Source organism: Colletes latitarsis, chromosome 11, assembly GCF_051014445.1.
Source record: "Colletes latitarsis isolate SP2378_abdomen chromosome 11, iyColLati1, whole genome shotgun sequence".
Classification (NCBI taxonomy): domain Eukaryota; kingdom Metazoa; phylum Arthropoda; class Insecta; order Hymenoptera; family Colletidae; genus Colletes; species Colletes latitarsis.
Window position 1 is genome coordinate 30,988,091 of NC_135144.1, and position 23,227 is coordinate 31,011,317.

General features: G+C 42.4%; 1 protein-coding gene across 5 annotated transcripts in view; it reads left to right on the forward strand.

The window, feature by feature from the left end:
* The window catches only part of LOC143348384 (uncharacterized), a 117,891-nt gene that overhangs the window by 5,155 nt on the left and 89,509 nt on the right, over positions 1 to 23,227 (forward strand). Inside the window, exons 2-5 of one of the 5 annotated variants that reach the window (XM_076778527.1) lie at positions 3,410 to 3,601; positions 6,926 to 8,150; positions 8,418 to 8,634; positions 20,770 to 22,585. In XM_076778527.1, the coding sequence (XP_076634642.1) occupies positions 21,044 to 22,585 (1,542 nt within the window). In that variant the 5' untranslated portion in view covers positions 3,410 to 3,601; positions 6,926 to 8,150; positions 8,418 to 8,634; positions 20,770 to 21,043. Of the gene's footprint in view, positions 1 to 3,409; positions 3,602 to 6,925; positions 8,151 to 8,318; positions 8,635 to 20,769; positions 22,586 to 23,227 lie in introns of those variants that run through there. The other 4 variants (XM_076778530.1, XM_076778532.1, XM_076778531.1 and 1 more) reach the window with 4 other exon arrangements.

Genomic DNA, 23,227 nt, shown 5'->3' on the forward strand with positions numbered 1-23,227 from the left:
TTGTCGCGATAAAAACGAAATCTTGGGGATTGTTCGTATTTATCGAGTATTTCTCCAGATGTGACCAAAAAATCAGCTTACGGAACAATCTAGTACAATATTTTCACGCAGAATCGACAGATGTCGCCTCAATTTTGTCGCTGACTGCATGTGCGATAATTTCGGAACCAGTTTTTGCCCATAACTTCAGTCGGAACGATCGAACGGTGCGTGACCGTAAACGCGAGGACGGTAATCTACGTTACTGCATACTTGCTAACTAATCATCGCACGTTTCTTCTTCGAGGGTCGTAATTGTACACGAAGATAACGCCGGTCGTCTTTTGTTCTGAATGAAGGAAACGAGGGTTCACCTAACCTAGCTTCTCTGTGACAGAAGGAACGGAAATATTTGACTTGTGCCCTCGGAGGCGTGCACAGAGGTAGAATTCTCTCTTCCGAGCACGGTACGTGTTCACAGTGCGGGTTCTCCCGAACACGTAACGTACAGACGAACAAATACCTGCAGAAGCACAGGTATTGGGACTCGTGCCAGGTTCGTTCGGGGTCTGGTGGCTGGACCGAGCACGCACGTACCTGCGGGTTGCACGTGTTGTGTTGAGCTTGACTTATGTGTGCAGCAGCTGCGCGGCTGCAGTGTCATTGACATCACCGCACACACTAGTTTCCTCCACGAGGCGAGCTCGTTCACGAAGAAACCCAGTGGGTCTTGTCCTCCTACCGATCGTACATTACACGCGAGTACGATTATAGCCCCAACCGGCTGTGTGTGTGTGTGTGTGATGTTGGCTGTCGCGCGAGGAGGATCCCCCTCCTCTTCGCTCTCCGGGCAGCCTCCGTTTCGAGACTGAGAGTCCTGCGTGGCGAATTAAGTCCATTACGGCCCCGGTGACAAAAATGAGAAATAAGTCGGACGAACGCCACGACGCGGACTCCCTCCGATGCATATTGAAAGGGATGTATGCGTTCGTTCGAGCGTGCGCGGAACCACGACGAGAGCTCGAACGGGCAGCTTCGATAGGAAATATATCGCCGTACGGACGGTTGGCCCCAGGGACGATAATTCCGCGCGGCGTCCTCAATTATGCTCAACTTCGCGAGCGTAATTTTCGACCGTCGAAAATTGGCACCCGGTAAGTGATAAAGGCGGCCGAGCACGCGCGCCTGCTCGGAATCGCTGCCCCCTGCACGTGCTCCAGCGAACGTATCGAGTCAGCATCCATAAGTAACGCGAGTATTTTTCTTTAACAAAATCGAACGGAACGATTTATTCGCGATCGTCGATCGACCTAGTACAACTTCGATACGCTCTAACTGTTAGAAGACGAAAGCATCAAGATCGTAGTTAAAAAAGTTTGAAAATATTACAAGAGGTTATGAAACGTTCGTCGCAACAGACACAGAATCGTACGTTTGAGCGGTAAAACGATGAGCTTGCAAGAACGCGTGCGTTTTCAAGAAAGGCGTAAACGTGCGACCGATTCTGTTAGAATTCCACTTGAATCCGCGTGTTCGCGTAGTCCGAGAGTCAAAGAATTTACAGACGGTAATTTTTCAACTCGTTCCACCGTGTTACTTTCGCGGTTGCATTCTCTCTCGCTTGCTCGAAGTCGGTTGCGTCTAGTCGCTTCTAACGCCTCTTGGTCGCCTCCTTCAGCCTCCTTCGGCGTCTCTCTTTGCCCCGCGTCTTATCTTCCGCCCATCTTTTTCGTTGCCTCTTTCTCTTTACACCTACCGTGGTTTTCATCTTTCCTTTTTTCGTCTGAAACCTGCGTCTATCTGCTTCTATCGCGTTCGCCGCTCCTTCGTCCGTCTTTCTTCGTCTTTCCCCTTTACTCGTCCGACTAGGTATTTTCATCCTCTTCTCGCCTTCCTCGTTCCTATTTCCGTCTTTCACTTTTTCCCCTGTCCGCGCGATCCTCCTTGTCTATCACGGTGGCACCTCCGCACTGCCATCCTTCGCGTCTTCCTTTTATTCTTATTCTCACACGGACTCTCATCTTCTTCCTTCCATCGTCGTCCCTCTCCTAACCTTGCTCCTGTTTTATCCTCTCCCTACACGGATCGTGTTCTTCGCCCTCTTTCTCTTTTCTGCCTCTCTTCTATGTTCTTTCCAAGTCTATTTCCATTCGCCAACGGCTGCACGGCAGCAGCACTGCCGGAACTGGTCCATCGAGGAAAGATTCTCTGAAGAGGCAGCCAACACCAGCAACAGCGATGCTAGTGGTTGCCGCTGTTGCTGCCGTCGCGTTGACCCGCGACTCGACTTTAATCTTGCCTGGGTGTTCACCTGGATTCCAACCGCCACTAACAATCCTCCGCCAATAGGAGTTTCGATTCAATTTCTTCACAGATTTTCCTCTCGCAAGCAAAAGCATGCAGTGACGCTTACAGTTGTACAGAGGGCACTGTTCGTTGGGGAAAAGTGCATATTTTAGCGCGGTTCGTTTCGCGATGCTAGGTTAGAATATTCAAATACAAACGATTATCTACTTGATCGAATCAAAAGAAGTTATCAAACACTTGAAAAGTATCTATTTTAAAACTGTTCAAGTTTTTAATTTTGATATAACAGTAACGTTACGACCAGTAACTTTCCTGTTCCAAGGAAATATAAAATGAGATTATTCTGCTTTGGATAAGATCTTTCAAACAGATTTACCGTCGAGTGTTACATATCCTTGCAATAAGGCTGCAATAAATTCCTCCAGAATTCGTGTAATTGAACATTTATTATGATTTTACGAACTTTGTCGGGTGCACTAGGGTAAAAGATAGGGGAAATTAGCGAACGACAAAAGGATACTTTTCTCACGCTTTCTCATTACTTTCCTCGCGTATAGCGCGCTAAGCACGGGTTAATCGAAGGTCGACACCTACGGTTCTACGTTTGTGTCGTGGTTGAGACGTTGGCGCGAACAATTAGATTGGCGTAAAGCTTAAACTCTCTGGTGAAAGCGTGAATCGTAGATAAAGGAAGGGCATTCGTACGCGATTTCTTATTAAGTCTTCCGTAGCCGTTGGTTTAATTGAAAGTAAAGCCTGTCGTTTCATAATTTACTTAATTGGATAGGGTTACGCGACAGGCGGAAAGGATCGCGGAGCATAAACGGGCGTTGCATTGTACGGTCGTTTGTTCGAACACGACAGAAACGATTCCGTTGTTTCTGGGTCATTTTAGTCGAGCATGAACTTGGAGAGTTTGAAAATAAAATGTCTATTCGTTTTCCTACGATATCACGCAATTTTATTTCTTCCTATTTTCGATCGTTTTAAACAAACTGGTATTCCAATCCACTTTCCCTATTTCAACTTGGAATCGTTTATGAACATTTTGATCATTTTTGTCGAGCAAATTGTAAGTGTTTTGGACCGACAATCGGGTGAGAATAAGCTTTTGGATGTTTAGAGCGAAGACACGAAAGTATCGTGGAATCGGGAATCCCGAAAAACCACAGAAAAGGAATCACTAACACCGGAATAGCAGCGGTACGGCGATGGCGGGTTTGGTAGAACGGCTGGCCAAGCAATCCGAAGATCGTGGCTTCGAATCCCGTACCTCTGTTTTTCGTTTTTCCTCGATTCCTACAGTATGTATCGAGTAAGTTTAAAACAAACTTCCTTGTTACCATTCTTTATTCGTAATTGTTTCAAAGAAACGTGATAGTTTGTAGTAGGAACGAAACGAATTTTAATTTTATTTTATTCGTCCTTTTAAAATTTATCGTACGATAATTAACTTAAGTTAATGCAGCATGATTTCATATACACAACCGCTTGAATGTATTTCATAATGATTATTATTATCTATTGATAATACAATAGAACTTTTTTTGTTAAATTTCAAGGAAAACGAATTTTATACCATCGCGGAATCTTAAAGAAAGTTGGTCAAAAAAGCATTTAACAAGGAGAGCGCAAGGCCTTCTGGGCACCGATTCAATTCAAATTTCACACATTGATAGATTTCGTTCCTCTGTTTACGATGATAGTTTATTTAAAAAAATTTGCAATTAAATATTCGTTACTATCTTATATGGATTTCTTTCTCTATACGAAACAAATGCAACGTAAACACGATACTTGTATACATATACTGTACATATAATAGGTGAATAAATCTGAAACTATTTAAAGTGCATTGAGTAACGATTCTTGATCTCCGGGCTGTCTGCGTTTGTTTTCATCCACGAGTATGTTTCATAAGATCTGTCTATTTATAGTAGATACTATATCCTAACATTATCTAAACGGGATCATTGTCCGAGTTCTCTTCGTATAAATGATGTCAACGGAAAGGTTCTATTGTATGTTTTAAATTGGCGCGGTTCAATTATAGTTACCGCGAGTGCCGAAGCAGGTGATGTATTAATGGCAGAAAGTTTTGCAATTGGTCTTTATATAAAATGTCCGTATGTTGCATCTTATGTAATTTATATGCATGATGTAATTCGAATTTATCAGTAGGACAAGTTATCCAAATCGAAATTCGGGTCAGACGATCTTACAACGTGTTTCGATTGGATTTCTTCACAGATTTTCCTCTTGCAAGCAAAAGCATGCAGTGACGCTTATGGTTGTTCGAACGACGTTGCTCGCCTGGAAGAATGCATATTGTATTTTTATTGTATTTTTCGCTTTGTTCGTTTCATAGTACAAGATTAGAATATTGAAATAGAAACGATAATCTACTTAATAGTAATAAAGTAAAAAAAGCTAACAAACACTAAGCCACTCTGAAACTATCTATTTTAAAACTGTTAAAGTTTATAATTGGTTTTGATATAACGGTAACGTTACGACTAGTAACTATTCTGTTCCAAAAAAATATTTATAAAATGAGGTGTATTCACTTTTATTCTATTATTATTAATTGCAGTGTACGTTTCAAATTTCTCTAATCTAATTCTGATAATGTGTGTAGGATCGTAGAAGCAGTCTGACAATGTTAAGAAATCTTACGTGTTCTGTTAATTATAATTCTTGATAGCAAATATTCCCGTACTACCGTTATGCACTGTATATTCTGAAATCCGTAATAATCGAAATTACCACACGTGCTCCAATTAATAGTCTTCGAATACACGAAAGGCACATCCGTCTCTTGCGATTAAACCAGTTAAATCGCAGAACAATTATGCGACTAGTGCAAAAATTAGTGCTCGAATCGCTATGTTGAAATTGGCGGTGATTACATGGAATTAAATATCAAGTTGGATTACTTATTATTATCTTTTGAATAATTCAAAGTGCATACTATACAGTCCACAATATAATCTCCCATTGGTCAGTATAAATGGCTAGGTATACACGTACCGGGTGTCCCAGTAAAATTTACCATCTTGTTATCTATTAAACTGCAATAGTAACAGAAAAAAGTATTTAAACAAAAATTATTTAGCATCGATCGTCGATTATTCGCAGGTAAAACATTTGACAGTAATTTCGTTCTTTTTTTAATGGCGGTTTTTCAGTTTATCGCTTGATAGTAGGTCGCAAGACGGATAAAAATATCTATAAATACATAGTTAATTAATATGATGCGTACTGTAACGCATACTGAAATTACAGGGGGAAAAAAGTGTTTTCATAACTCGTATGAATTGCGTGACGCACACTGCACAATACGTTATACCGTAGTATCTCATAAAATTGTACCTCCTTGTAAACATTCTTTTTATAAGCAACAGTGTTGTGCAGTTTAACGCCGGCAAGCGAATTAAATCACCCGAGACGGTTAGCCGAGGTGTGGTGTCTCACTATGGCGATGAATTTTATTAAACAGCCTTTATGTTTATGGTCGCAATTACACGGAACGGTTTGCATCCTCCGGCGGACCAATCTCGGCACAACTGGTGCCCGGAGCATAACAACCTGAATCTTCTGGATAAAAACCAGATACCGTTCTATAAATCATTCATTGACTGTATATTAGACCGTTGCCTTACCGCCGTCCTCATACATAAGTATGAATATTGTTTCTCCCCTCTGTTCGCCGTGACTAAAAAGAAAAGAAAATGAGATACACTTTTCTACCAATTTTTTCTCGACGTTCAGTGAAAGTAACGATTCACCCGATCCGTATCGCGAAAAAAAATCTTCGAATAACGTCCACGATGAATTCGTTCGCTGCGATTTTATTCAACGATTTCGAAAATTTTTCGCTCGAAATGCGTTTCTACGCGCGCCACGATGTGAAAGCGCGATAACAATGAGATATTTCGCTCGTAACAAAATTTTTATTCGTTTCTTTCGTATTTCCACTGGCCAGTTACGAAGTTACGAGGCGTACCGTTTGCATCGCACGGTTCTGACGTTTTCGTTTCTTCCACACTATTGTATTTATTATAAATATTTGTTGGCAACGTATCGAATGTATACGGGTTTCTCTTGGATGAAATGGAAACATTTTTAATAACTCTATTTGCTACAGTTGAAAGTTTGAATTATTTCGTACCTGTCTCCGTTAAATATTAATCGTAAGCATTTGATTTGGAAAATTTCTAGAGATTTTAGATTTATTACTTGAGTTTTTTTATTCTCTGTAGTTGCCGATCAACGAAACCATTGCTGAACGATTTATTTGACATTTTCAGGTATCGTAGGTTAGGTTTTCGTAGATAAAATTACAAAATTTTGCCACAGTTTAAAGTTTTAACAAAATTGGTTATCAAAAGGTCTCGCATTCTCCTAAAAGTTGAATAATTAACAGCGAGTTAATTAAGGAAATCTGGTAAATAACCAAAAGGTTTTACCAGTCTGATGTTGCACTATCTCGTACGAATAGTACAAGCATCAGATATCGTTGCTGTTGCGGTAAATAAATCAACAACTAAATTCTTCTAACAAGTATCCAATTTACGTTTTACAACATTTAACGCATCGATACATTATATGATTCTAATCGTAAACAATTTTGTTGCAGGTACGTATACGTCAATTCGTACAGTGTGAGTAATTCTTGCTGAATAACGTGTGGTAAGTGTTTCTAATATAATTCTAAGTGGAAGAAATGGTCACTTAACAACGAGTGAAATTGAAGGGGACAATGACGAGTAGTAATTGTATACGTGTCGTGGAGATATAGCGTTTAAGTAGATCTTTTACTCGTTTGATTAGTTACCATAATTATTGTAAAAATCTCGATCGTTGCAGGTTCTGTAACGTGTCGTGTTTAATAATTGTATTTAACGATCTAACGCATTTTACATATTATTAATATTTCGATATTTCATAGCTATTAACAAGACTCGTATAGGATGCATGTATTTGTGCTTGAAACGCAGTGAAATATATTTAATGTATTTGAAATTTTACATATTGTAAATGTATTAGTAGTTATATGTATACCTGCAAAATATGTACAAGAACATAAGCGAAGCCACAACCTTGTAGGTATCAATGAATCTGCGTAACTCGAGAATTCATTATACGTACAGTAGAAGGTCGATTATCCGAAGTAATAGGGAGATAAATTCGTCTCGATAATTGTTTTAGGAAAACTAAAGCTGCAACGTATATGGTCAGTTTGGCCCTGGATTAAAAAGTTGTATATACCAATTCTTTGAACGTAAGACACTTGGTTCGAAACGCTTCAACGTCAATGTGTAAAGTATTTGATAGTTTTTGGAGAATGCGAGAAAAATTTAATGAATTGTGTAAAATTGTGAATGTCGGTCAGGTGTTGAGTGCGTGGAAAATAGAACAGTACAAATATACGAGATGGTTCAGTCACATTTTATTAGCCACTTGGGATCGTACAAAAAAAGGAAAAGAAAAGAAACGATTGAGCAGGTCGCTACGCGTGAACATCAACACGTTATTATTATATTAATTGTAAAGGGGTTACGAGTACTTTTACAGAAATTCTGTAATATCACATTAATCGAGAGAAAATAATAAATTGAGTTCACTACGGTCACTTATTTCTAACGGAAACACGCGTATACGTCCACGGTTAGAATAAGACTGGGAAAATGGCCGAGAACTTGGCCACAACGATCCTTAGAGCCATGATCGATGCGCGCGCGTGTCAATTATGAGCAGATGCCCAATTTTGGTGTTGAGCGCATCTCCCTCTGAGCTGCGACGATCAGCTTCCCCATGAGCACACAAAGCATGCCTGGGAGGTGCTGCCATTGAGCGCCCTGGTGAGCAAAATCTTAATTATTTCTCGAACAGTATGCATTTCCGAAATGTTCTGTAAACTTGATCTACGGAAAGAATATACATAGAGGTCAAGGTAACTATTGTCGTATCTATCCATCGAAGTAATCCCTTAATCTATTCAGCCACCTTCGGTAGCTTCTCTCTCCGGGGTCCCGGGATCGTTTAAGAATTCACGGCGCGTGCTCGCGTAGTCACCAAAGGCAGTTTCTTCGACACAATGACCAGCAGCTCGGTGCTCGTATTTTCAGCTCGGCAACGAGGGACGTCGAGGAGACAAACAACGGAAAAAGGAACGCCGAGAGAAATAAGGGGTGAAAAATAGAGTCGACCGAAGGAACAAGGGGAGATATAAAATGTTGAAAGAAATAAGTGACGTTCGAAGGTAGAGATGGAACGACTGGTGGACAAAGACGGAAAAGCAGCCACCAGCTGATCGAGAAAGAGAGACGGATCGGTATATAGAAGGTAGGGTGCGAAGTATATGTATAGCCGAATGCATCTGACTAATCAACGGTTAACGCGATACGAGCAAATGGAAATGCGTCCCCCTAACAGAACGCGACAGTGATGTACAGGCCGGAAAATTAAAAGAAACGCGGCGTGAAGCGTCCATTGGGTTTTAAGCTCGTTTTAGATGCGTTCCGCTCGCGTCTTCGCGGTATGGAATTTACACGCGATCTTTTACGAAATTTCGTTATTTAGAACCGTGGGACGCATTTGGTCATTCATTCGTCTTTACTCGCTTCATAAAGTGACGCAACGCGGTCGGATTTTACGGACGTTTGGTCATTTCTCGACCGAGATCCATTCAATTTCTCAGTCTGTTAATACTTACTCTGTATATTTTCTATTATTACTAATCGTGGAATCGTTCGAGCTATAAAGTGGGAAAAATTTTAATGGGAGATTCTAGAGGGTAAAATAAGACGAAAATCAAGAATATCAATTTGTTGATTGAGGCTTCGTTAAAAAGTTACTAAAAAATTTCGAATCATTCACGGAAAAATTGTTTTCGGTTGCGGCGGTCAATTACAATCATTTTTGGTGAATAGACATACCCCCGAAATCCTACCCACTTTTTAGAAAAAAATTCGAGAAGGTGTGAAATTTTTCGGCGAAATTAAAAAATTTCAAATCGTTCTAAAAAAATTATTTTTGGTTGCAGGAATCAGTTAGAATAAGTTTTGGTTAGTAAACATACCCCCGAATTCGTACGCGTTTTTGAGAAAAAAATTCTTTACCAAAAATATACTGCGTGGCTGGAAATGTTTCTATAACTTTTTAACGAAGCCTAAATCAACAAATTAGTATCCTTGATTTTCGTTTTATTTTGCCTTCTAGAATCTCCCATTAAAATTTTTCCCAAAGAAAATTCGCGTGCAGTGTATGAAAGTTTCGACCGCACGGTAGATCGTAAATATGAATGTAAATTGCGAAAAGGACGATCGAAAGGTTAATATCGACCGTGGGTTTACCAGTAAGTCTGCAGAATCATTGTTTCTTCGCGAACTATTTTGACTGTCGTAACACCCGAACGATTCATCGAGACTTCCAGGAGAGTATCGTAACGGCGTTTCGTAACAGCGTTCGAAATGATACGGAGTATGAAACGTGCAGACGTGACTAGCTTTGTTTCATTAACGGCGGGGCCTTTCTTTCTCTCACGCTGCCGTTTGATATAGTAATTCCTCCCTGATGCCACGGGACGTGGGAGTTAGTTGGAGAATGGGCGTCGTCCTCCAGCATGCAGGCTACGACTACCCTATTTAGCTGTTGACCAGTCATGGGTCAACGAATCTCAGTTCCTAGTCACGAATTTGAATACCGAGTTGGCGTCAGCTCCTTTGAGCGAATTTGCGTATACGCGATGGTAGAAAGTTCGATGTAAAATGCATATAGACTAGCGGATCGTTATACCATGCTCTCATCTTAAATGTGAAAAAGGACCTTGCGTTAAGTGTGAAAATTTTATCTCTAAAGGCAAAACTTTTTTATTCTTATTATTATTATTATTATTACTATCGAATAATACATTTTTTATCTATTATTCGTCGTTCGAATAAAAGATCCGAGATTGTCTCGTCTAATACGGTACGATTTTAGCGTAACGTGTTCTCGGCGAGGAAAACTCAAGGTACCGGTCAAAGGGAAAGATTTGATATAAGATTTGCTTCGAGAGTGCGCTCGTTAGATACGGCATACGCAACGTGCGTGTCTCCTCTGGATTCCGCCTCAGCGCTCGCGTGCCTTCTCTATCATCGATACTAATGATTCTCGCGACTTTAGTCAGCTGAAAATTAAAATTTAAAACTCGTTTCGATAGTTGATTCTATATATTTAACAACCAATAATTTATGCACTTGGATATACAATAAGCAGTCGAGAATAATTTATATTCTTTCTTGCGAGGAGAGGGGTCCTTCCAATCGTCACAGCCGCCATATTTCGACATTCGTGTTCTTTTCGAGTCATCGTGGAAAGATACACGGTCGATAAAATTTATTATAAAAATTTGTCACGGCGCGAAGCATCGTCATTTAGTTTTCAAATACATTTTAACGCGTTGAATGCCATGGTGATCACCGGTGACCGGCACTTTAAATTTATAACATGTAAAATCATTTACAATGGAAGAATACTTGTACAATTGTAAATAAGCTCACTGTCATTGAATTATCGAACATTTCTATATTTCACGCCTATAATTTCAACAACAGATAAAATTTTACGTAAAAAGTCAGGTTGTTCCAGGTTGCTTCCTCTACTGCAGGATAATTTTTAGTAGAAAATTCTCTGCGTGTACAGGTTAAGAACGACCGAAATAATGAATAAAATATTATAGTGTCCGAATATTCTAAACGACGGGTGATTTTAATGATACAGAATTTTTTCAACGCGCATACACTAAAAATGCGATTAAAAATATATTTCGTTGTGTTATCGGAGAAATTACTAGAGAAACACACGCTTGTCGTTAAACAGGAATACTCGTTTCCCGTAATGTGTTAATAAATGTCACTGTACGTATAGATTAATCAAATATTCGTTGACGTTTCCCAATGTTTGTCGATAAACTCTGAATTCTCGAAGCAAAGTGAATTGCTTCGTTGCGCTTTTCGAGTGGTCGGGAAAGAAAAAGGATACGCAATAGATTACGGAAGTACTTAACATCGCGAGTATCCTGTTATGGGGGGTACGTCGTGCGTGTCTTTTCTGTCTTCGTAGTCCACGCGTTACGCTTGCACACGTCTTCGCTATCCTTCGACGAAGATAATCCCTCGGCCAGCGTGTTTTAGCAATAATGGAAAACGTATTTTTCTCGTCGGCTAATAGTCTTGCGGCGGATAGTTCTCGGTGCGTGTAACTTTAACGTCGCCTTTGAACGGCCTATTATAGTAATGCCAGTAATTCAATAAGACGAACCGTAAAGTCAGAAATAAATTGAATGGCGTCGTGGCGTGGGATTCGAAGATCCTAATTATGTCGTACATTCCGGTGTCAAGAATCGACCGAGCGCACGGCTGACAGAGTCCGATTAATTTTTAAAATAGCGAAACCGCTCGAACGTTCCCGTCTTCCGCGTAACGCGTTGTCGTTTTTAGCCAGTAAACTACCGCTTAATGTCCTTTTTTGAGTAGTTCTTTCGCGGCCGTGAATCGTCTCTCGGGTCACGCCAGACCAGTTTCGCGTGGAATATCTAGTCAGACCGTACCGATATACAGTGAGGTAGTAGAATATACCTACGATCCATTCTCCGCTGAATAACTTACGAAAGAAATAAAATGTTTATTTAAAACAGAAAACAAATTTAACAGTCGCGATATCATTATTATTCTGTTCCGGTTCGTTCGAAAACCTTTAACTTAAAATATCACATTTTCTCGATACTCGGACGTGACAGAACAGAAGTCGTCGTTGGAGGAGAGAGAGCTTTGTCTGAGAGAAGTTCCGTCGACGAATATTATGATGTAACGTGGACCGTGGTATGGAAAAAGGGCGGTTGTTGGCAAGTGTACCGGGATCGTATCGCCGGTAAGCACGACTAATAGGGAAAAGGAAAGGAAGGAGAAGATGAGATAGGGTGGGGGGGAGGAAAAAAAGAGCAAGAAACGAGATGAGATCGAGAGCGAGAGGAATAAAATGGTGGAGCGTACACCCCGGCGGGTACTGGTAAAGACTCCTACGCGACAACGTGGACAAGACCGGGTTCACAATATATCGCACCTTCCAACGAGATAGCGCATAAGGCGTTATTTCACATAGAAATACCCACGGTGCACTTAGTGCGGCACAGGTACGGGTTCGAGCACCGCCTAACGCCCACGCCATTGGCTCAGCCACCGTGGCTCGATGCAGTAACGTTATCCTTCCACTCTCAGGAGTGTCTTCGCGATCCACCGGCCCTCTGTACCCTACGTCCTTAAAGATTCCCTATCTACCCCACGGAAATTCGAATTCCGTGTATTACCCAGCCATTTACCGTCCAATGATATTTTAATTCCACGTCGATAGAATCTAGGGACGTTCGAACTAGTTCTTCGAATCGTGATCGTGCTCGAACGCCTCCCACTTTTATTCCGAATTCTCAGAATATCGTACAATCGTCGCACGATAAGGCGTTTGCCCGAAAATACGATTCTTTTCGAAGACTCGAGCTCAACTGATTTTCATCCGATAAATTCAACGTTTCCTCGATACTCGAATATTAGTCTTACTGTTAATTGTCCATCGTCTTGCCTTCGTAAACTTCGGAAACTCCATGACAAACTATTTAACACCCAGGATCGTTTTGCCCGTGACTAACCATACGAGGGTCGTCTGAAAAGTCTTGAGCCTCGACATGAAGGTGGCGTTTAGGTCTGGACAAAGATTTCCATCGAACGAAGAGTAAATGCCTACTTTGCTGAGCAAAACACCAACTACTATTTGGAAGGGTTGAAAGGGTTACAGGAGACAATGTTGAAAAATAAAGCTATATTTAACCGGAAAAATACTTGTTTTTTACGTTCTTGTTTAAAAAGAACGAAACTATTGTAATTGTGTACGAACGATTTGGATTCGAAGATGGCGGTTGAACGGGGAACCGTCGAGGATCGAAAGCAACGGGACGCGAAACGACGCGGGTTCCCCTTTTTCGGTGCATCTTTTGTGTCGTCGAACGAGCCACCGGTGCTCGAGCGAACGTTGTAAACGAGAGGGAAGTCTCGTGAACGCAAATTAAAATTGATCGATCAAAATCTGTGCGAGAGTGGCTCGAGCGTTGGACGATTTAATCGAGTAATTTGCGCTACCGAGGTCGATGGAATCTTCGACCTCGCTTAAACGTTTCTCGGCCACTAAATGGAAGCTACCGTCGCCGCTGGTGTCGCGATTTAGCCGCTGCTCGGAGCGTAGGACGACCAGGTTAGGCGTACAATGGCCAATCTATTCTTGTTTCGCGGAACAGAAGGTAGCAAATGATTAGCAGTTTTCTAACTCGTTGCTTTACCTCGAATTAGTAGGCGACGTAGGTATAACAGGATACAAGATGTACAAATAATTCGATAACATTATAATATTTAATTTTGTTTAAATTTGTTCGTACATGGAACGGGCACGAAACAAATAGAGTTGTTTTACGAATACCTCGTGAGTGTACAAATGTGGTAATTTTAATTTATAAGACTCGACGAGTGGTCTCATAATTGTGAAACTTGACATCAAGAATTTGTCACGAGTCAGACACGTCTTTGTATGGCAAGGGGTTAAAGATAAATTTGTAATTTCGATACGTCGAAATAGAAGAACCCGTTGTTATTGTTCCCCTATCGAATCGAGAATGTCGAACATCGAACGTCGAAACGCGTACGGACTGTCTTTAAAAATTCTGTCATTCGTGCTATGTCGAGTCGTATGTACAAAGTGTGTAGGTACAACCGTGTCTTTATTCTCGAAAACCGCTTTACAGCGAGCTGACGGACGCGGAATATGAATTTCAACCGTAAGAAAGCGTCGCGGAAAATCACGCGAAACTCACAAAGACCGAACCTGAACGGGGAACGATGTTAAAGAATACGTATATACGCGCTTCGTGTGCTTTTCGAATTTTTCCTCGACGTGGCGGCTTTGCAGCAGAGCGCACGGAATCTAGCTGAAACTACAAGGATTCTTTGCGTACACGTATCTGGTTTGCCCACGCCTCTCATTCGCGCACACCTGTGACTTTCGATGCGTTTTATTTCGATTCGAATATCGTGGTGCAACGCAACGATGATTCGAAATCGATAGAAAATATTCAACGCTTCGACCGCCACGCGAATTATTGGGGCAATTAGAAAATTTACACGGTTTCTAATCGCTCATTTTCGAACTGTACAACACCATCCAAGTTCAACATTTTCATCAAAGATAACTTAGTTTTTCGTACACTTTTACCAACGTTTTATCGAGTCATTCTAAAATTATATAAATATAAGCATCGCAAAGAGATAAAAAAAATCCGTATACGATTCTCGCTTCTCGTTTTGACGGTTTTTTCATTTAATGTCTGTATTCGAAATAACCTTTCCCAATGCGATACAAGAGCTGATCTCGAGAATCGATGAACCTCTGGAAGGCATTTTGAACGTTCTTCTGCCGTTGAAAACATTAAGATGCTCAGAAAGCGACCAGAAGGGTAAAACTACATTTTTTACTACAAAAGACTGTATCCCTTGAAAAAGTAATGTACTTTTGCTCGATCTTCCACGCAACAGTTTCGATCCTCGATCTTTTCAGGGTTAACGACCCTTACCCAACCAAAAAAAAAACCGATATGTACACGATACATTCTTTCCTGTCTCCGCGTTTATACGAATCGGTCGTTCGATCTTTTGACAGAACCCAAACCTTTCCACGATGGAAACGTCTCGCCAAAGACGACAAATCCATTCGATTCGACCGTTTACGATCGCGAATCGTCAATTAATCGCGCGTGGGTCTGCATACCGGGCTACATCATCGTAATGGAACTTTCTTGGCCGCTTATAAAGTTATTTTGTGGTTTCGTGTCTTAATTTCTGTTTTCACCGACGTCGGGACGAGCTCGATAGTCACGACTTTCGAGGCTCGAACAAGTACGTAGTGTGTCGGAATCGGCAGCAATATAATTAACACGCCAATCAGTAACAAAGGATCGGCATGCAAGCACGCCGCGCTAACGATCGTCGATGCGGGATCGACGATGTGCTGGCAATTAATGAGCGTAATTTATATAGTCTCTAATTATATAAAAGTTCACGCTTTCTTTACCCGCGGCACGCGCCGTTTCTTTCTCTCTTCTCGTCCCCGGCGGTTTCTCGTGCGCCGTCAAGTTTTATCTTTCCTTTTGGTCTAACAAGCTCTACTTATCCGCCTCCTCCGCTCGTCCCTTCGTCGTTCCACCGGCTCTTCTGCTTTCTTTTTCGCCGTACCTGGCCCGGGAATCGTACATATAATTGGCTTCCTTCGTTTACCGAACTGCGTATTTGGACTCGGTTGCATGCTCGCCAACCACCGCTTTAAATGTATCCACCGTCGAATATTGCGACGATGCATCATTATCGGGCGAAAGGTAGATGCTGTATCAACGATACGCCGATTCCTTTCAACGTGTACCCACACACGCACAGAAATCTCGCAACAGATCGGCATACATCGGGTTCATATTCGCGGACGGTTCTTCTTCCTTCGATGCAACCAACACTAAATGCAGTAAAACTTGGATTATCCGACATACCCGGGATTGGGGCAATGCCGAAAAATTAAATATGCCGGATAATTGGACTATACCTACGTATAAAGCGATAAAAACGAGGAATTAGGGCCATTTTTATGGACTTTTTTGTCACTTTACAGGATTAAGGAACAACTTTCCAAGTATCCTTGGAATTCCTATACATTCTTCACTAAAATACACGTTGTTTGCATTTCGAAACACTAAAATCTTCCAATCTGTTCAGAAGTTATGATTTTCCATATTTTCGGAGAATCATTCCTGGCCAGAAATTAGATTTTCGGTAAGGAATTTTTTTCTCGAAAGTGCGTAGGATTTCGGGGGTATGTCTATTCACCAAAAATAATTGTAATTGACCCCCGCAACTAAAAATAATTTTTCCGGAACGTTTTGAAACTATATTTTCGGTAAATGATACACCCCGCCACAAGTTATTGGTACATTTACCTTAACTCGAAGATTTTTTAGTTCTTCCCTGGAGGTTCGATCGTAATTATTAATATTCATCGATATTCAACAATATGGTTTCCGTTACCGGTGCTTCTAGAATGTCGTTCCTCCAACTCGCAATCCTTTCGCGAACAATGACGAACGACAGATTTTAGAATCGCGTATAAGGCTCGACGCGCATATGCATGAGCCACCGTATAAACATCCGTCGTTCGAAAACCGTCTGGTTCTTTCTTCTCTTTCCTTTTCTATTTTTATTTCTTTTTTTTTCTTTTTTCTCTTTTCCGTCGTTTCAATTGCCTTCGACAACGAGCGATTTATTTCGCGATACGCGGGCGCTCGGTGCATTAACACAGCCGCCTCCGTTTTCCTTGCTTTTCATGCACTGAATGCTATACAGTTCTGCGGTTTCTAGGATGATCCGCATCGCGCCGCTCAAAAAATTCGGTCAAGTCGGCGAGATTAATTAAACGCCGCTTTGCGTTTTGCCAGGTAACTTCGCGAGAGTGCGGAATTTTAGTGGGCGAGCAAGAAAGTGGAGGGCCAGGCAAAGAGAGACGGACGTTTTTCCACTTAAACGATGCTGGTTAATGACTGCATTAGAATTGCAAGCGAGCTTCGCGAGATCGCGATCTCGAACGTAGCGGATGTCGGAATTAAACCGCAGAAAATCGTGTCTTTGATTCGTCGCTGAAAGCTAGGGAAGGAAAGACCCGTTTCTTCGTATTTTGCCACCGAACGTATCTCACCGATGGGCGTTCTCGAGAAGAGGAGGGGCGGGCAGTAACAAACGTCGATTTCAATTTAACACCAATAACCTGTCGGCACTTATTCTTTGACTATCCCATACGGGGAGGCTAAAATCGTATATTTATCTATCATTTGTTTGTTTATGGGTACACGAATCTCCTTATTCGTATACAAAGATAGAGAGACGTAAGTGTGAAAATATATGTAAATATAAAATCGAGCGATGACGTGACAAATTGCAAGTAAACGTACTACTTAGAAAATTTATTATCTAATTTCTGTATGAATGTGGTCTGAGAGGAGTAGAAGTAATCGATTATTAAGCAATTGACACAGATAAACTTTCCATATAACGTAGAATGAAATTCTTGATATATGATCGTATGGTGTCTTCTTGCGGTTAATCTAGGTATCGTTAGATGCAACATGGAGAGTATTTCAGGAGACATGACCAATCTATTAAGAACTTTGTAAATGAAAACTAGGTCAGATTTGATACGACGATGCTCAAGCGGCCAAATATTTAGATTAAGTTGAACCGATAAATATTCATGGTCTGTTGCTGCTAGTCGTAAAAGTTTGTGTTGTACCCTTTCAGGAATGTTTGTTTGATAAATATAACAGGACGACCAAATCACCGAGGCATATTTTATTTTCAAACGTACTAAAGTGCAATGCAAGTAACGTATTGTACTAGTATCTTTAAAATATATTTGGCCATCCTACTAATAAAGCCAAGAGTTCTAAATGCTACAGTACTCGTACGTACGATATGTTTTCCAAAAGAAAGCTTTGATGAAAAATGTATTCCAAGATCATGTACATTATTCACAAGTGTTAAAAGAGAGTTACCAAGATAATAATCGCGTTTATGCGAGAAACGCATTATCAGACATTTAGATACACTTGGAAATAATTTATTATGGTTACGCCAATCGTACATTCGGTGTATAAAGTAATAAATAACATATTGGCTTTGGGCAAGTTTTTCGAATAATAATTCCACTCGATAAAGATTAATAATCTGTCTGATCGTAATCACGATTTAAAAACTGTGTATTTAAAATTTTTCAACGTTTTGTCCTTACGTTGTTTACTCAGTTCGCGTTAAAAAATTACCTTTACAACCCCATTTCGATTATCATGCTCTACTTCTTTGTACGCTAACGGAGCCTCCCTTGTATCGATTAAATAAATGAATAAATAAATATTCGACCGTTGGTGAATTTTTGATGCGTGAAGGTGTATCGTACAGAACCTACGATTATTGTAATATCGCGGACGCGAGCCCACCATCTCGAAATTGGCGTTCGCCATTGTTATCCCTCCCGTCAGATTATATTCGATGAAATATTCGTATCCGAGGCGCATTTTATCAAAAATATCCGGCGCAAGGACAAAGAGATTGCTCGTTTCTCCGTGTGTTGAAATTTTCTCCCCCCCTCGATCGGCGTAAAAGAACGCACTGAAGCAATAATAGCTCGCGCAGGTACGAGCAAGCATAGTAGAAAGTATAGGCTCCGCGCGTATCGGCGTCTAATTGGTATCGCGTAGCGGAATTAAAACCAAGTTCTCGCTCAGATTCGCTGGTGTCCCATTAGGCGGCATTGTTGTCGCAACAGGCCGATCGGTTTCGCAATGATGCAGTGAACTTTTATCCGCGCGAACGGCCTTGCCTTTTTACATTAGCATCGGCTGCGTGTGGGCGTTGCTTACTTTCGTGCCTTGAAAAACCATTCACTGTTTTGCACCTACATAGACACGCGGTAGACAGCCGCGTGCCGTTGCCATAAAGTCAGAGAAATCTTGGGGAGACATGTACATAACTCGTTCCATATACCCGTTACAATCGTCGAATTCCATTTCATTCGACGACATTGCGCTTGTTTCTCCGATTCGAACGGAATCGTTTCTCCGTTTGACCCTTACGGGGGAGCTCCTTCTACGCGTCTTTTTGTTTTCTTTGAAAGAAACTATGCAACTCGTTGCATTGGCGTTTTTCGTTTATATTCGTTACCCTTTAATATTTATCAGTAGATTATGCGAAATGTACGATTCTTTGTTAAAACTATTTATTTAACTTTTAACGGAAAACAATTTTTATGTCTTGTTTTTCTGCATTTTCTAACAGAAAATCATCGCGGCATATAGAACACACTAACTTTCTTTTTTTTTTTCATTTACATCTCGCTCTAGCTATAGAAAATGTCGATTATCGTGGCTGGTCTGATTAACACACTTTCGATTGTTAATTCGGTGGAAAGATGCGTCGTTATTTGTATGCTTGAGAAACTATGGTACACGGCAATTATTTGTTTTCTCTTTCAGAATACCATTACTATCGATATAAGTAGGCAGCATAAACAGGAATATCGATTATATTATAAAAAAAGTACTAATAGTCATCCGTTAATTTATTCACCTATATTGTATCGTTCTACCATTTATAGGTCGTCACGTTATATGTATAAATATTACATCTATGAATATAAATATTCGTTTGATCCATTAAATGTATTTTATTTGTAGATAATTGAAAGCATGTACTGTATCGAATAAGATTGTTAGAAATACAGCGTGATCCGTGACGGAGGATTTTCCACCTGAACGCTGGTAGCGAACAGCGTTAACACTGTTTCGGTTTCGTAATACGCGCGAAATGATTTCGTCGCTGAGAAATGCACGAAAGAGCGTCACGTGGTCTCGTGACTCTGCAAATCAGAAGCAGTCGCGGTCGTTGTTCGGCCAAAGTATGCGAACCGACCAGCGAGGCATTCAGTGTCGCCAAGATACTCGCGTATCGTCTCTCGGACGCTAACAGTGACCCGTCAGCAGCCCAGAGAATTTTAATTAGCATTCGAAATGCGCCCGTCGAACCATCCTATCGGCTCGATAGCGCACGAGAAACTCGATTCATCGTGCCCCATTCAACGTTTCTACGACGCTACGAAAAGGCCACGAACTTCAGCGAAATACGAAAGTGCGTTTCCTTCGCATTTTTCAACGTGGCTCGAGAACTATGCGATTCGCCGTTAAACAAGTCCGCGGGAACCTTTGGACGCTCACCGTACAAGTTTCGACGAACAAACTCGGATAATTGAGAAATATAATTTAAACGTGCATCGATTGATATCCGAACCCAACCTAGGATAGATCTCTCCCTGATTTTAAGTCACCATTACCCCTGCAATTATCTTTGAATTTGTTTTTGCTTTCTGTTGTTTTACCTCCACAGCTTCTTTTTAACGCGGTTGCATCCCTCTTGAGTTGAAAAGCATGGGAAACGCTTGCTTCGTACGCATCGTGTTCGCAAAGGAAATTTTAATATTTCATTAACTCCTTGACACGCTCACATTTTTCGATCTAACCCGCTAAAAACGATCAGTTTTACTTGGTTGAATTTGTTTCCTACATAATAAGTGTTTCTTGACGGTTAAAACACCTTGAGTTTCGGTAACTTTTGCAATCGTGACTATTTTTTGTCGAACAAGATTGCGAGTAACACGTATCGGTAAAAAAAAAAGTACGAAAGGTGCTATTTTTCATCCCCGAAAATGAAGATCGCCCATGATCGTTTGATTTCCTCGCCGGCCCATGCATCGACGCATCGATTCGTCGTTTTTCTTTTGAGTTGCTAGCCCCTATCCTGTTCCTACTTTCTGTTACAGATTTCGTACGAACCGTCTGCGTACGGTACGAAAGGCATCGAGAGCAACGAGGATGTAGCCGCCTGTACCAGGAAAATCGCGTCGAGGATGTGCAGAAGGGAGCAGCTAAACACGGAAAGGTTATCGTCGTCGCGCGTGCCGCCGCAGGAACAATCGACAAAGATCGCTGGCCCCGTAGTAGTAATGACGAGCTAAAGCATCGATCCGTCCCGAGTGAAATCTCTTTTTCTCCGACGCTCGAGATCAAAGACCGACCATATCAAAGAGGGAAAAGATGTTGGGAGTGAGTCAACCGGGAAATCCGCCCTCGAGCTTGCGACACTCGGCGAGCTTCTCTTGTCTGCAGCGCAGCACCGCCGGCGAGGGACACCGGGCGAGGACCTCGACGCTGTTGCAACAGCCGAGCTTGCAGCTGAGAGGCAGCCATCATCAGTACGCGTCCGGTCAGACGTCGTTGCTGCAACCGTCGACGGGCACCGTTCAGCATCGCGTCGAGGCGCTCGAGTCCATACAGGACAGCAACGATTACGGTTTCGTTAAGATCAGGCCCCGTCTGCGTAGCACCAACGCCACGCTCTACCACGAGGAGGAGGTGGCGGCGCAGAAGAGCGCGTTGTGGGACCGGGACGCGTCGGCGTTCAGCGACTGCGAGTGCGACTCGAACTTCCGCGACTGCTCGCTGAAGATCAAGGACCGCGAACACTCGCCGAAAGGCGTCGCCTCGAAGAACCAGAACCCCCTCAGAGGCGCCCTGATACTTTTCACCTCGACCTCGTCCTGGTGGAAAGCCAGACAACGGGAGGATCAGCTGAACGGCACGTCCGCGGACTGCGCGCTGACCACCACGACCACCACCACCACCACGGTGTCGTCGTCCGAGCGAAAGTGGTCGAACGCGTCGATGGCCTCGCCGTCGAACGAAAGAAAGTGGCCGTCGGTGACCTCGCCGGCGAACGACCGGAAGTGGTCCGTGGGCAACAACACGCTCACGTCGCCGGCCAACGACCGAAAGTGGACCCGATCCTCCGTGTCGTCCAACTCCAGCAGACAGCTGGACAGGACGTGGCGGTCCCTGGGCGCTCTGCTGAGGGCCCCAAGCGGCTCGCACGCGGTCCATCACTCCATGTCCCACAACATGAGCGTCTCGATGATCGAGGCCGACCACGTCCGGGAGGATCTGCGCGGCTCCGGTTACAAGTCGTCGCGTTATCAGCAGCCCACGTCCTATTCCGCCCGCGTGTCGCGAGTCAGCAGGGACGTTTACAGAGAGAACGGGGAATTTAGTCAGACGGGACGATCGAAGGTCAGCCGCAGGCTGTATCAGGACGCCGCGGAATCAACGGACAGGGACGCCGAGGACAGACACCTTCCGGCTATACACCAGTTCTACGACGAGTGCATAGGCGCGTCGAATCGCGAGAATATAGGGAAAGTCGATCAGCCGGCCGCGGAGACGCGCACCGCGTTCACGAGATCCAGCAGGGCCCAGAGCTTTTATCTGTTGGACGATTTCTTGCGGCCGCAGCCTCAACAAAACAAGTGCATGCTCAACGTATACTTGTCCCCGTCGCATTCCAAGTCGGAGACCAAGCAGCCCACGCAAGGGAATCTGACCAACATAACGCCGCCGCGACGTCATAACTCCAGTTCGGATAGCCTCGAGGTCGCCACTAGTCCTCTTCCGCCGCCTGTGCCTCCACCCCCGCCTCAGGTCGCTACACGGGACCGGGAACGGACCGAGAATTTCAAGGAAAAAGACGCCTGCCCGTGCAAAATGTGCTGGACCAATATGCAGCCGAGATCTTTCGTAGACGAGGTAAGTCCCCGGAAGAGATGAATACGTATCGCGTATCGGAGACACGCCGGAGCTCCTCATCGTCGATCGACGAATTATTAAATCCCTTTGCAACCAACTTTTTCTTTCAAATCCATTAACGATCCGACTATATGATTTTTCATTTTTCTGCAATTTTAATATTAACTTGCCCTTACGTATCCGCGTTTTCGATTCTTTCAAACTATCATACGCATAGAGTAGTAATTGTAAATAAAAGGGTGTGCCCATGAGCTGTGTTTAGGGTATTAGATGGCATTAATTCGGTCCTGGGAAGTAGTATAAAGTGCTGTCTCGGTGTAAGCGTTATACATGCATGTACATACGTGGTGCGTTAATTCTGTTTCCTGAAGTAACGAACTACTATTTAAGTTAATTAAAGTCTCTTTCACGGATGTTTGCTAGAGACTCGAAGAGTCCCTGGAAACATTGATCAGGGGAAAGTTGGAATAGTATACAGAGTGTCCGTGAAGTTACAACGCAAATTCGCATTCGTTGCACAAATATCGTTCGTAGTGTCAGAAAAATGATCGATTGATAAATAAAATTGTAATTTTGTTTGTAATTGTAACATTTTTAGGTAGTTCCAACTTGGACGTTTATAGAGTATTTTAGTCGAATCAT